General features: G+C 34.9%; 1 protein-coding gene across 15 annotated transcripts in view; it reads left to right on the forward strand.

Moving 5' to 3' along the window:
- The window catches only part of MCTP1 (multiple C2 and transmembrane domain containing 1), a 458,878-nt gene that overhangs the window by 247,239 nt on the left and 196,221 nt on the right, over positions 1-15,418 (forward strand). For 4 of the 15 annotated variants that reach the window (XM_053911814.2, XM_045197897.2, XM_045197895.2 and 1 more), the window contains exons 6-9: positions 328-366; positions 1,297-1,332; positions 7,122-7,181; positions 12,743-12,820. The exons of 1 other annotated variant lie outside the window; for it this stretch is intronic. In XM_053911814.2, coding sequence (XP_053767789.1) covers positions 328-366; positions 1,297-1,332; positions 7,122-7,181; positions 12,743-12,820 — 213 coding nt within the window. The remainder of the gene's footprint in view (positions 1-327; positions 367-1,296; positions 1,333-7,121; positions 7,182-12,742; positions 12,821-15,418) is intronic. 10 more of the 15 variants (XM_053911857.2, XM_053911848.2, XM_053911844.2 and 7 more) reach the window with 5 other exon arrangements.

The following is a 15,418-nucleotide window of genomic DNA, read 5'->3' on the forward strand; positions in this document are numbered from 1 at the left end:
CCCCACCCCAAGGAACAATCGCCAATCATGGGACTTGATGTGTTTTTGTGTGAGTCAGTAATTAAGACATTTAAAAATTTCCATTCCATTTAAAATGTACTGTTTTTCTGTACAAAAAGAATCAAATAAATGAACTTTCACCAGAAAGACTTCTTGAATGTTAAAGGTGCTTCTTCTAGCTGGGCGTGAAAAACAATTTTTTGTCTTTTATAGTTGTTGCTGGAAAATGTTTGCTGTTTAAATGTTAAGCTTCCTCTAGAAACCAGTTGGCTGCCCTATTCTATACTTGAGTGGTAAGATAATGAAAATGCTTTATTTCATTTACAGACAATGCTAATGAGGAAGAGTTGGAAAAGATCAAGTAAGGTAATGCTTAGCATGTGATCTTTCAGCTTTCCTTGTGGAGAACTATCAATCAGCTGCTTTCCCAAATCTCTTCCATACCTCTTCAATTTACACCATGGGGTTTCATCACTCTTCAGTTATTTATTTTTTCCCATAAACTTTCAGCAAACCATGTGTTGCTTCTTAAATAAATAGAAGTCACCCCGATCAGCCGCACCCAAACCATCCTCTTGCTAATCTCTGGTCACTTCTCAGCATCATTCTCAGCACCTGGTTTCTGTTACCTGTGCCACAGGGTCTAGAAAATGCCTGCTCTAGATCAGGAGTGAAATGACGAGGCGAGGGTAGCACCGACTTCAGAGGAAAGGAAAACTCATGTAACGCACTGTTCATGTTCACCGAAAATGGAGGCTAAGGTTTTCTAAACTCAAATGCCCCTGCATGGCTACGTCTTTGGAGCATATAATGAGAACAGTCTTTCATCATTGCTGCTTCTCACTTCAGCTCTTGGGCGTGAGAAGAGTTTATGGTTCCTATAACTTACTAAGTCCTGGCTCTTATAATGTGTAAAATGCAAAGATACAAACTAAGCTTCTAATTTGTTCAACAGTGGTACCACTCTTGGACACAAATAAATATCAAGATAAAATTGACTTTTATGTGAATACTCCTCAAAATAAATCAAAGGGATTTTGTTTGTAAAAGTCTTGTTTGCTCAAATTTCTATTTAAGAAGTCAGTATTCTTTTTTAATAGTGATGAATTTTTTTAGACCCTGGAACATGACAGTCTTTTTTTCCCATTCTGATTGAATCATGCTATTAAATTTTCTTTATTTTTGTCATTTTTATTACTGTGAATGAAGAAAACACTTAAAATATTTTTGCACTTATGGTAATGTCTTCATTGCTTTAATAAGTCTTACTATACATTTTCTTCCCAATTTTTGTAGCATTATGACCAAAAGATAATTTGGCTCACAAAAAAGGTAAAGAAATGCAAAACATTTTAAGGAAAGTGGCTGGGTATTTCTGGTTTAGTGTTCATTGTTTTTTTTAATTGAACAAAATATAGTTTCAAGAAGTCTTAAAGAAATGTTTACACTGTTCATATTTTGTATTATATTTTTTCTTTGTAATTGTACTTCAAAATTAGTGTTATATTAAAGTATATATTTAAAAAATTCATACAAGTTGGCTTTTCTCATTTGGTATCAATACTGTTATGTATCTGTCTAAAAACTTGTAATCCATTAATATGCAACAATATTCTCTCTTCCAGATATAATTAGGATGTAATGCTAAAGCAGGATATTATGTAGTATTAAGTATTAATTAGTGGGCATAATCCATTTTATTGTAGCATGAAAAAGAATAAATATAAAGATTCTTTAATTCACTTAATTTATATTTAAATTTAATTTTAATGATAAATTAACTAAACATAAATCTACTTCTTTTTCTTTGGTCTACAAAAGTAATTAAAAATTAATAATAAATATCAAACTCCACTATTTTTATATCTAAAATTCTTTGAGTTTTTATTTGTTATTAATAATCCATTTGTACATTCAAACTGGTACATTTTTCTACCTTGCCATTAAAGATACAGAATTCCTTGTATCTAACTCTGCACTCATTGAGGTACTAGCAGTTTATTTTTAGTGTTTATAGTAATATGGCTCCTGGGTTTTTATTGTAAGGGATTTCCAATTCTGTAACATTTAATCAAGGTATAGAATACTGAATAAAGAGAAATCAGTTCACTCATTTGTTTTATTTCCTATGAGAACATACTGAACAATTGATAATTCATTCAAATTGTCCCTGTCCCCTAAAATATTTGCGATATTTGTCCATATTGGTGTCACAAGAGCAGAGCATTAAATTCAAAATCCAGAGAAAGTTTGAAATTTCTATTAGCCCTAGTCTGCTATCTTTCTTACACACTGAAACTGCTCCCACAAGTCTTTCCTCCAGGGAATAAAGGAAATAGGATGGTGTTCAAGTTCAATAGTCCTTTCTCATCCATAGTTTTGCTTTCCACACTTTCACTTACCTGTGGTGGATCATGATTGAAAAACATTAAATGGGAAATTCCAGAAATGAAAAATTTATACATTTTAAATTGCATGCTGTTCTTAGTGAACCGTCCCACTCCATCCAGCTCGGGATGTGAATCACCCCTTTGCCCAGAGACTCCATGCTGTCCACCTCTGCTCCTGTTACTCACTTCGTAGCCACCTGGCTTATCAGATCAGATATCAGAGAGACAGAAAGACCCCATTTACATAACTTTCATTAGAGTATGTTGTTATAATTGCTCTATTTTATTATTAGTCATTGTTGTTAATCTCTTACTTGCCTAATTTACAAATTAACCTTTATCATAGGTCTGTATGTATAAGAAAAAAACAGTGTCTATAGGTTTTGGTACTATCTGGTTTCCAGCATCCCCTGGGGTCTCGGAATTTATCCTCTGCAGATAGGGGGCGCTACCATAAATTGTGCTTCCTGAGAAATGAAGAGATAAGTGACTATACTGTGTGGTTTTACATTACTGTTTATTATGTTACTGTTTTGTGGAAATGCATCTCTTCTTTAATTATTTAAACCTTCTCTGAAGATTCTTGTGTGAGTAAGGATTTTTCCTCTTTTATTGTTGGAAAGAGAATATAATTTATTTGCATTACATTTAAATGTAGGTATTTTATTTTTTATGTAACTATGCTTAAAATCAAATTCATACAAATAGGTCATTTATTCTTTAGAATCTTAATTTACAGAATGAGGTCTTTTGCTTTTTTTTACATCAGGGCTGTGATATGCAGCCTATTTTTGAGCATCAATGGTGAATATAAAATCTGAATATTATAAATTTTGTGACAGAAACTTACATAAAGTCAGACATTCTCCCCACCATGGAGCTTTATTTTTTCCATTTCCTTGTATTTTTTCAGAAGTGATATAACCATGGAGAGAGGAAAAGCTAAATTTACACAATGTTTTTAATATGCATATCTCCCCCATACTAGTGAATCAGCTCATGGAATTCCCCATCACTTAAATATCTGCTTGTCATTTTCATCATCTCGCCAATAATGGATTCTTTCAATGGAAGATTCGCTCTTACTATCTGTGGTGCTCACGTAACATGGGGTTGCATTTACTATTGAAAATGAGAGATGAATAGCCAAGTTGACAGCAAGGAAATTGTAATTGTTGTTCAGGACTGACGTGTACTATTTGGAGTAAATGTGTTACTACCTAATAATTAGTAGGAAAAGGTACACCTAAACTTACTTCTGAAAAGCAAGAATGTATAAAACGTGTGCTGTGTCCGAATGGAATTTAAGCCAGTAAATAATTATGAATTCCATAACATCTCCTCTTCGGGGTATGGTAACATCCTTTAAAACATGCTGTTTTTCCATCAGCACACTTTCCATCATATATATTTTTAATTCTCCCCAACATTCACTAGTTATAGAAAAGTGTTATTTTAAGAAGAAAGGGATCAATGTCTCTCTAAACTTGGGCAACTGGATAATTATCCTAGTCAAAGAGTTTTATTTACATGACAAAATGCATTTGGCAGAGAAATGGTAATACTTTGAATTAGTATAATGTTCTATTCCTTAGAAGAAGCTTATCATTGATAACATTCTAAGTTTAAATTATTCAACAATAAAGTTTCATGAGCTCAGAAGAGAAGATATGTATTTATTTTGTGAATAAATTTTGTGGGGTCAAACAAAAAATGGAAAAATAATGAAATAATTGTATCTATAGACAGTAAGCAGAAATTATTTCACACTACATGTGTGAGTTGTGTGTGTGTGTTTACAAAGAAGAATGAGTTTATCAGTGGGTGTGATAATAACAAACTTATGTGCTTTCAACAAATCACTTTAATTGTATGAGAAATAACCGTTGTGATAATATATACACATGTCGCAATTCATATTCTCAACAATAAGTTAGAATTATTTTTAGAAGAGTTCATTCTTTGAATAATATAATATAGACTATGTGATGATGTCTCATTAGCATACCTTCTATTATTCAGTGGCTTATTTTTTAAGTAATATATCTTTTTTATAAAGATTTCATTATAATCACTTAGCATAATTTTAATGAACTATAAAACACTTTATTCATTGGTTGCATGGAGTAATTTTTAATAAGACATTTGGCAAGAATATTATTAATTTAAACTAGAGAACCACTTTCAACTCTGTAAGTCTGCAGGGCATAGTTGAACCTGACACCTTGGATGACCCATTAAAAATGCATCAGTGAAAACATCTAACTGCTTTAATTTAAGAAATGGTAGAGAAACAAATTAACACACTCTTAAGTATCTCATACAATCAGTCAGACATAGTAAAACAAAAAAGGTCGTTATTTAACAATGATCAGGTCCTTTCTACAAAGACCTCATATCCTGATAATAAATAGGCAATTTTTTTAAAACTGCAACAAATATAAACTTTCCTAGTTACTAATACTGTCAATTGTGAGTGACCAGGATGGTTTTTCTTTGGTGCCTCATTTCAAATTATTATGCTTATGTATTTGAAAAGTGAGATGCTTGCATGTTTTTGAAAGAAATATACAATTCTGCTTCAAATCCTTACTTTGCCACTGTTTATACTCCCAACATTGTTATTTATAAGTGCTATAAATGCAACCTCATGATTAAAGCCGCTGAGTTCCAAACTGCAGCAATGAGCAAGGGGCAAAGAGCATAAGCAGTTCTTCATACAGGACTATATTTTTACCTCTATTAACTATACTCCTCTATTAACTATAACTAAATTTTAAAAGTCTTAGTCAATGAAATCTCTCCCCACCCAAAACTGATCAATCCCATTTGCTATTTGCATACTAGTCATATAGTTAGGCCATTATCCTCTGTGTTTATCTGAGGAAGAATGAAAAGTATGGAGTTGGTGCAGTTTCACTATTAGTCACCTCAGAGCACCCAACGTTTAAATGAATTTACAATACTTTTAAATTCTAAATGGTTGTCTTACTTGTAACTATATTGAGTCTAGAGCCAAGACTTTCACACCCATTTATGTTTCCATAACACATTTTACATTAAGATAAACTTACAGCTTATGTTATTGATTCTGGGGAAAAATATTTGTGGAAGGAGACTTCAAGCAATTATTTCTTTAATATGATACTTGAAATTTTTTCACATGTTGCTAAACATGCTGCTTAATTTAAAAAGGACTGAGAATCAAAGAAAATAATCAGCAATAGGAAAGGAAACATGCATCTTTTCTCAAAATTAGAACAAGGTTTTTGAGTTAAACAATAGTGTAGCATTGAGAAAAGACTGCGGTCATTCCATCTAAGGTTTGTGCCCCATTGTGCAAATGCTAGTGTGTCCTTTAAGGATATTTTTCAGAAACTGATGTGACAATGTGCTCAGTGTGACAGATGAGAACCAAAACCATGAATGTAAATGAATTGTAACTTTGTGGGAATGGTAAACAAATGACTTAAACCCAAGACCTCTTCCCTGTGGCTTCTGACATCAGTCATGCTACCTAACCGAACCCTCTGCTGGTAACTTGGGAAAATGCGATTAGTTTCTTTAAGAAATACTATTCATGTAAAAAGCACAGGTAGATTGCATAAGTGATCTCTGATGTAATTCTACTTTTAAACTTAAATTATTCAAATTGCTGCATACTCTGAAGTACTTTAGTTCGTTATTACTTTCAGATAGTGTTGGTATCCTACTTGGAAGGAATATGTATCCTCAGCCAAATAAAACTCCAAGTGGCTAACAGTCGATCAGCAAACACTTAATGAACATCTACTATGCATTAGGCATCATTTGAGAGGCTGGACCACTGCAGTCTTAGTTGCTGACAGGAAATCATGGAATACTCAAAGACGTTATAAAACTGCTTCCTCTTTAACACAGTGTCAAAGGTCGATACTTTCCCATAACTGTCATCGGTTTCCCTTAATTTTAGCATAAATGACACCCGGATAGAGCAGGCAAAACATTAAAGTTTAAAGGATGCATGTAATTCAGATTTTCTGTTTAAAAGTATGTAACTATGTTTTTTATTCCCTAAAGTTGAATTGGTTTCACATTATAAAATTTAAGGATTAAGTAATAAAATATCCAACATGAATTAGTTGCTTTGTTTCCAGCCCAACAGCCACCTTACTCAGTATTCATTTCTTTTAAAATTATTTTTAGAAAGCTCAAGTTAACTAAGTCATTTATATATATATATATATATATAAAATATATCATAAAACTAGGAAGATTTTAGTAAAAAATTAAACCAGGTATGTGTTTGACTAGGCATATGTTTCTAAGTAATATTTCTGCTATTATTCTTTAAAAATACTTTGAAGATCTGTGGTGTTACATTGTTTTGTTAAAAGGAACAGATATGATCTGACTTATTCCAAATGCATAAAATATGTTTAAGCAGTTCTTTCTAAAATAAAATGTTAGACTTTCAGATATATTAATCAGCAATTGAGAATTAAGAGGTAAGTAGACTCTTTAAAAAATTACAGAAATTATCCTCTCTATACTTTACTACTACCAATATCAGATATGAATAAGATAAAAAGCTTTAATTTATTCAGGGGAAGAAAATTTACAATTTATAAAGACCCAGAGTATCTTTAGAATATATAATTTTTGGCATTTTTATTCATTTTGAATTTGTTGGACTAATAAAGTATTCTCAAGAACACCTCAAAATTTAGCTAAATATTTGTTTGTTTTTAGGAACTCTCAAAAAATGAAGTGGTTGGATCTTATTTCTCTGTGAAGTCTTTCTTTTGGAGGGTAATGTCTAAATCCTTTTTATTAATAATCTTGCTTTGGTTTTGAATAGTAATGTTGAAACAAATATGAATGAAGAAATTTACTTTTAAAAATAGGCTCTTAGATGCGTTCATTTGCCTACTTTGATTTTGTCATTCAGGTGACTGACTCATTTCTTCATTTGTAAAAACTAAGAACTTCATATATTTAGTATATTTCTTTGAAGTCATTTTCTTGTGGGAACAAGTTTATCCCAAATTCTTAGCCACTGAGGCCCACCGCCGTCACAGGGACACGGTAGTGCTGTCTAGAGCATCCATTTAGGTGCTTTCCCCTCTTCTTTTACTATCTGCTCCATCTATTTGAGAAGAGTTTTCCTCGATCGCAGAGATCTTACACTCTATTCATACTAGATAGTCAGTGTGCTCTCTTTGAAAAAAATCTTATGAATTAGAAAACAGCAACTCTGCTTTTGATTTAAATAAACATGAAAATTCCACAGAGAATTTGTTTTAAATGTCATTGCAATTTAATATTATTTACTTTCATGACTTAAACATAATGAGCTGTGGCTACTTTTCCCTCTGCTATAATTCTGCATTATGCATACATAGCATGAGGTATTACTAATGCACTTACTACTTTGCTTTCAAGAGTTTCATTCTTTGAAAATTCACATTGGTACACGATTGCCTTAGCAACAGATATTGTAATGAATGCTACACTCACAGGGCTTTGCTTTATTTATTTATTTATTTGCTCTTAAACTGCTCATGACAGAAAAGATTCAGTTTCACTCAGTGTAACGCACTTGCTATCTCCTGGACACACGTATCGGTCCTTCTAAACAAGCAGATAAAATTTTCTTTCAAATCACATCCTATATAACTCACAATGCACACATACTCTCTGTTTGTAAGATGTCATCTGAGCTATTTAGGTTTCCTGCATGTCTGAAAATGTCTATGGAAAACTTTCGTTCACTCCTTTTCTCCTTTAAATCTTTAAGATTTGTTGCATTGTCTTTTACGCCAAGCACAGGTAGTGGAGTGAGTCATACACTGCCTTGACCAGCGAGCAAGTATAAAGCACATCTACTTATTCTGGGTTCCCTCCACATACACTGTTTTTGCAGTCTTTTATTGTTGTAAGCTTATTTTAATTATTATTGCTTGTTCCTTTCCTTTCAGTCTGCTGATGGCTGCCTTCACTGCTTTTAGTCTCTACCTTTGCTAAAATAATAATAATTCCTTTTGTATATTCTTGCGTTATCCATGAACACACAAAGTGACTGCTTTTCAATTGTCTCATTACCCTAAATAAGAAATGGATTTTTTTTCAAAAAATTGTCTCTGTTTTCTTAAGACTCACAAATACCGTGAATTCATATGGCCCACGCCTTTGCCAAGAGAGCAGAGTTCAGGGGCACTCTGTGTTGAGTTTGTTCTATGCTCAACAAATGTGCACACTCATCCTTATGAATGAAGGCTTGCTACCAGGACGGATTCCACATGCAGTACTTTTTAAGGATTTCCCTTTCAAATGGCTCTTTCAACATCTTTCTATTTTGCTTTTCTAAATTAGCCTTTCACTTATACAGTACTTTCCATTTGGTTGTATTCATCCTTAAGTATTCCCTATTAACCTTTCTCAATCTCTTGAACTGTCTCATTTTAGAATGACAAATAGGCAAATTTGAAAGATGGCTTTTTAAAAAATTTAGGTACAGTCATCTAATGTCTTTTTTTTCCTGAAAATATGTTGAGTGACAAATAAATTGAATCATAAAGGCCAACCCTTTAGTGGTCATTCATTTTACCAATAAGGAAACTAAGGCCCAGAGATGTGAGTTCATTGGCCTGTAGTAGCTAGATGGTATGATCAGGACCAATATTTTTCTCTCTGAATGTCATAGAAATAAATGTTTTGGTGAAGACTTAAAGCAACAGAGTTACCTTTTGGGTCAATGATGAATAGAGATGTGATGCATAAATAGAGCTGTCTCTTGGTTTATCTTAGTGACACCCTTTCAAATTCTTCTCGCATTACGTGACCCCTCTCCACAGCTTCTTAAGCCACTGATAGATGGGTGTTTTTCTATGACATACCTGTGCTTGAGGTCCCATTTTACCTAATCAGTGACCAAGTCTACTTTTGATGAGCCTGAGCTTTCATAGTCTTATTCAAGGGTCATTCTGATAACTGACCTCATTGCTCTTTGCCAGAATACAAAGCAATATTTGTATTCTGATGAACTTTTAGAAGAAAAGTGTGTGAACGGAAGTTTTCCATAGACATTTTTAAACATGCAGAAAATCTAAACAGCTCAGATGACATCTTACATAAAGAGTGTATGTGTGCTTTGTGAATTACACAGGATGTGATTTGAAAGAAAATTTTACCCACTTATTTATAAGGACTAATACGTGTGTCCAGGAGATAGCAACTGAGTTACACTGAGTGAAACCGAATCTTGGTGAGAACTTGCTTAAGTGACTATCAGTGCTATTTGCTGTGTCTTAATTTTCTTGAGAGAAGAATAATGGGGAGAAAGACTGAAGTGATATAGGGATATTCTAATTTTCCAAAAGCGCAGCATTTATAATTCAACAAAACACGTTATATTAGGGCATAAAACATTGAGCAATGGGTATGGTAATTAACATGTTTTTCATGAAATTTAATAAAAATTATGGAAAGCCATTTGGATTACACTAAGTCAGAAGTCATTAAAGACTTTTAACTTTCAATTGAAGGATGGTAAGCTAGTACAATTTTTTCAAATATTTAATACATTTAAGCTTTTCTCAGTTATCTCATTGATTAGACATTTAGATTCTGATGACTGAAAGTTAATTGAACAAACCATCTTATGAGAACATTGTGGCGAGTTAGGATAAATTTTAAAATAAATTTTAATATTGTTTAAATGAAGAAGGCTGGGCTATGCTGTGGTACATTATATAAAGAAATAGAGAAACAGACGATGATATGAAATGGGACAGAAAGCATGCACAGATTCTAGAGCTGTTTCGAGGTATGGCAGAGCCCGCCTTAGGGCAGGGTCAAAGGAAAGTGTGGTTGAAGGAAGACCTCCAGACCGAGGAGAAGAGGTGCTGGCTTCATAAAACAAGAATGTGGTCCTCTGCTGAAGTACTTACATTCTGAACAACTCAACTGAATGTGACACGTACACTCTGGAAAACTTCAGCTATTATTTCTGTCTTCAGGGATGAAAGTAAGACTCTCAGGGAAAAAAAATCATAATTTTTAATTAAAAGTCTCAAAAAAAAGCCTCTGTAAGTCAAACCCAGAGCTCATTTTTTTTTTTTTACCAGATTACTGGTGAAAATTGATAGATTACTTAGCAAACCAACAAAATTGTAGCATATATGATGAATTTTTATTGGTATATATTTCAAGCAAATATAGGAAAGGATTAAGAATTTTGTTTGGCCACAGTTAAGTTTAGGAAGGGTAGTTAAAACATTTGAAGTAAACATAAATACCTTCCTGACACCGGGAAGCAGTGGAAATAGGAAAGAAACTTTAGGGATTACGGTGCGTGAATCATCCTCTCAGAGGAAAGGATCGAAGCCTTATTATTCGAGGAGACACTTCAAACTAGGCCGCACAAAGCACCGCACCGTTTTCTGTAAAGGCAATCATGCTCGAGAGGGCGGATGGCTGCAGAGCAAATCTGCTTGTTGGTCTTCATCATCCAGGTGCAATTCACAGGCACAAACTCAGCAGGAAAAGGAAGAGATAGAACATGTTCGTGCCTGGGATTGAGCGAATAATTGTTCCACGCTCCAGGCCTTGCAGCACAAAACAGTCCTTCTAGGCTGTCATTATCTTTTCTTTGTAGTGTCTCGGTGAGTCATTTGATTAAATAAAAGCATGTTCACCTCTGTGCTAAAAATAGAGGAGAGGGCTGACTCCACACACAGCTATTGTAAAGACACAAGCAATGCCTTTCATTCCAGGTTCACGGTGCCTGGGTCTCATTTGGAAGGATTAGGTTGTACACAGGTAATCAAATCCAGACTAACAAAAGCCGAGGATTATTTGCACACATCAGGAGATTAGTATGGCTGAGTGTTCCTTTAGCCACATGGTAATTCTAAGTAGACTTTTATTTTGGGGGCGTTTGATCTGCTTTTTAATCAGGATATCTACTATTACTAGTGATTCAGCTTTTCAATAAATGGAATTAATAAAATGTATTAACTAGGATTGTAATATATAAGTGCTCTTAGTCTATATGCACTTAGATTTTACCACTTCAGCACCTTATGAATAGACAGTAGGTTATCATTTCTTATGGAGTACAGTTACTGCTCAAACGCTTTCTTGAATAGCAAATGCTAGAGTGTTTACCACCCGCTGATGTTTAGTTCCCCTCAACCCCTGATTAGCCTCTCTCAACAATTAATACCCAAGAATATATTTTATCTAAATGTAAGTCCAAATATTTCAACAAATCCTATACAAATTAACTTCCTTCTTTTGTATCATGAGCTTCTCAGGCTCTGACCAAAAAATGAGATATAGTGGGAGAAGTCATCAGTTAGGTCTCAGCAACCCTAGATTCAAATTTCAACCTTGCCAATCCCTAGCCATATGGCTTTGAGTGGGGTATTTATCTTCTCTGTGCCTCAGTTTCCTTACCTTAAAAAAGCTTGCCATGAAAGACACTGGAGTGAGGAAACTCCAGCATGTAATAGCTTCTCAATGCATGTTTATTTCTTTCTGTATGATTAATCTATCTTTCTGACTCACCTAACCTAGTCCGCCATGTTGATGGCATGAAACTGATGACTCTCACCTCTTCATACAATTGTTTGGAGACTGTCTAGCTGCTCTAGAAGTCATGTAGTATAAACTTTTCGCCCCACCATAATTTCCTTCCAGTATCGTTCAGTTGCATCTTTTTAAATCCATCTCTTGCTGCTTTGGGTTGTAGCACTGAAGGTACCTTTGGGTTGCTTTTTTAGAAGCAAGGGTAACAAAGGCAATTCTTATATGGGACAAAGTTCTCTGTTACTTTAGAGATATCTGTGCAATCATTATAAGATATTAACATGTAAGATGCAGTTAACGTGGTCATAGTTATTTTCTGTTCACGTGACATTTATTCTCCTGGAGCATTATCACTGCTCTTGACATTGGAAACAAAACAAAATCTTATTGAAAACAGTCTCAGAAGCTTTTTGATACAGCAGACTTGGGAAAATGATTCTTTCCATGATTTCTCTTGCTGTGTTTCTTTTTCCACTACACCTATTAAACGAAAACCAGAAATCACTCAGGTGGGATCTATGACCATACAATCTCTGGCCTTTATTTTCTTGACCACTGGCGTTATGCTGCTAAAGAAAACAGAGGCTGGAAACTACACCGTTGCATTGACATTTATCTTCATTGTGCTGGGAGATATTTTCTGACAGTGGCTTAAGAAGCAAATACATATTTTTTCCAATAATGTTTGTTGAAGAGTAAGGCTAAACTCTGGTTGCAATGAGGTGTTGGCAGGGGCACAAAGCTTTCCCGTCTAGCTCTGATCGTTCATTTCCATCCAGACGTGCGGCAGGCCTGCTTTTCCTGTGCTGGGCTTCTGCAGAGCAGAGCTTCAGAGTGCTTATTACCAAAATGCACAAGTAAGTTCCACCATTCCGTTTGTTCATTTACTTTTCCGAGCTTGCATGAGCTGTGATTCTCATGGCTGATTTACTTTTCTGAAAACCTGTCCCCACCATGACTTCTTTTATACATATGATTAGAAGCTGAAATCTTACATTTATTCTCAAGGAATAATATACATTGACTAATAGTATCCTTAAAATGCCAGCTCACTAATTCTAAAATCTTACTAAAGATAAATATCATTGACTAATTGCCTCAGACTTTGATATGTATATTGATATTGTTTATTAAATCTGACCTTAGGTCAATATTCCTTTTGAGAGTATGTCACACTGTTATACATGAGATGACTCAGGTCACGTGTTAGAAATATACATGTGGCCCTGCCAGGATTTCAACAAAGTGCCCCCTAAGACTTGGGGGCTGTTGCTTCAAAAGTGTGAACATTATTTCTTCCTTTTGCAGAGCTGGTTCTTTGCTTTGAAGCTAGGGTGGTTTTCTATTTTTTTCTTTCCCTCCTCAAATAGAATTCTATTTCAACAGGGACATAGTTGAAAACATTGCCTTAGGGAACTAAGTACCAGCTGTACCATGTTAATTTTATTGAGGGGTATCTTGTATTTGCTTAACACTCCTTGCCTCAGTGAGTAATTTTTGGTTGACTGATCAATACTTCAATTAATGTATTATTTGATATATTTTATGAGAACAAACATTAACCAAAGAAGGAAATAACAAACAAGCTTCACCTAATTTTTCAGTAGGCTGCCACTTCTCTCTTTAAATGCTCCACATATCCAGACCAATATGCTCTCCTAATCAGTACATTGAGAAGCAGGGCTAAAGAAGGACTTTAATTAGTGTATATCACATCCATGCCAGAGAATGGATAATGCTATAACTACAGTAATTCATTGCAGTTGTTAGAACATGGGTGAAGGCCAGTGTGCCTACACCTCAGTATGTTTAAAGCAGGGCTGCTCACACTTGCATGCACATCAGCACCACCTGGAGCGAGGGCTGGTGAAACCTGAGTATCGGGCGTCCACCCCCACAGCTTTGGATTGCATTGGCCTGGGATGAGGCTAAAGAATCTGAATTTCTAACACGTTCCCAAGTGCCATTGATGCCATTGACCTGTGGACTACGCTTCGAGAACTGTACTGTGCAGAGGAAAGAAACTTGAAACAGAGCAGCACATGACTCAGAAGGTGCCTTGGAGCGCACTAGAGCTAGTGGTTTTCAAAGGTGTTTCTTTTTTTAGTTTTGGAATTCCGCTTATCACCAACCCTTCGATGAGCTCCCCAAAACTTTAATTTAAAAAATAAGTAAAAGTAATAAATTGCTATCCTAAGCAGGTTAAATCTTTGTTTATGGAAATACGTTTTTCTATGCAGGCCCCCAACACACAGACACCCCTAACCACCAAGCCCCCCAACACACGAAACAGAAGAGCGCTCTCAGCACACTCGCGGTCCTGGCGTGCATTCTGGGCAGCCGTGATGAAGAAAACATGCCCAAGTCACATAGTCAGAAATTGCTAGAAAGGTGTTTGTGGGCATGTATGCTAAGCACTTATGTATTCAACTATTGCTAACCTAAGTTTACCTCTTCCCCCTTTACCTTAGAATTTTATTTCAAATTCCCACTTTTCACACTTAGACTAAATATTTATCTGTTTCATGACTATGCAGCTAATCAAATCACAGGTGTATTAATGGAGTTTCTTTTTAGAAGAGTACCAATTTAACAAAAAATATTGAAGAAGGAAAAATCACCTTAAAAACTGATATCTTTGGAGACCCACCCCCTTTCTTTAAACCTTTATACCTTAATTTCACATTCATTAGCCCTGTTTTTGTATAGAAATATTCTCGCTCCCCCTCCCTCTTAGCTTCCCAAGTTGTTTTGGGAATGTTCTTCCAGGTCATAGAAGAGCATTTTGTAACAACTAATGACAGTAGGTAAAGCTTTCATTTAGTTCACCTTATTTCTCTGAAGGCAGAAAGGATCCCGTAGAAAGCATTCTTTGTCCTTCCCACCCTGTAAGTCAAGTTCTTGTTCTTCTGTGAAAAGTGGGAGGAGGAGCACACAAGTTTCAGGCGTGGTATCTACCATTCGAGAACCTAACTTAGCCTTGCTGACTCAAGATGCTACGTAACCTAGATTGTGCCCACTCTTATTTTACTGAGTGCTGTGTATGACTTCTGCTTCTAGAGTGCATAGAAAATGTTACTAAATATGTCTATCAGCAACCTGGAATATTGTAAGTATGAATACCCGTGCTCATATAATAATAAAGTAGAAGGGGATGTCATGTATTAGCCAGGTAGGAAGATCTAACCTCGAATTTCAAATATATTTAACTCATTTAACAGGAAAGAACTCTTTTAGCAACATTATACTTAAATGATAACTTTTAAACCTAGGAGAGAGTCTCTGCCAAAGACCAATATTGGGAGAGGAGCAGGAATAAAGTTCAGAAATACTGGGTTCTAGTCACATATCCACTATTTATTAGACAAACCACTTATTTCTGTGAAGGCATGAAGGATCCCATGGAAAGCATTATTTGTCCTTCCCACCCTATAAGTCAAGATTTTGTCCCAATT

Source organism: Desmodus rotundus, chromosome 1 (genome assembly GCF_022682495.2).
Source record: "Desmodus rotundus isolate HL8 chromosome 1, HLdesRot8A.1, whole genome shotgun sequence".
Classification (NCBI taxonomy): domain Eukaryota; kingdom Metazoa; phylum Chordata; class Mammalia; order Chiroptera; family Phyllostomidae; genus Desmodus; species Desmodus rotundus.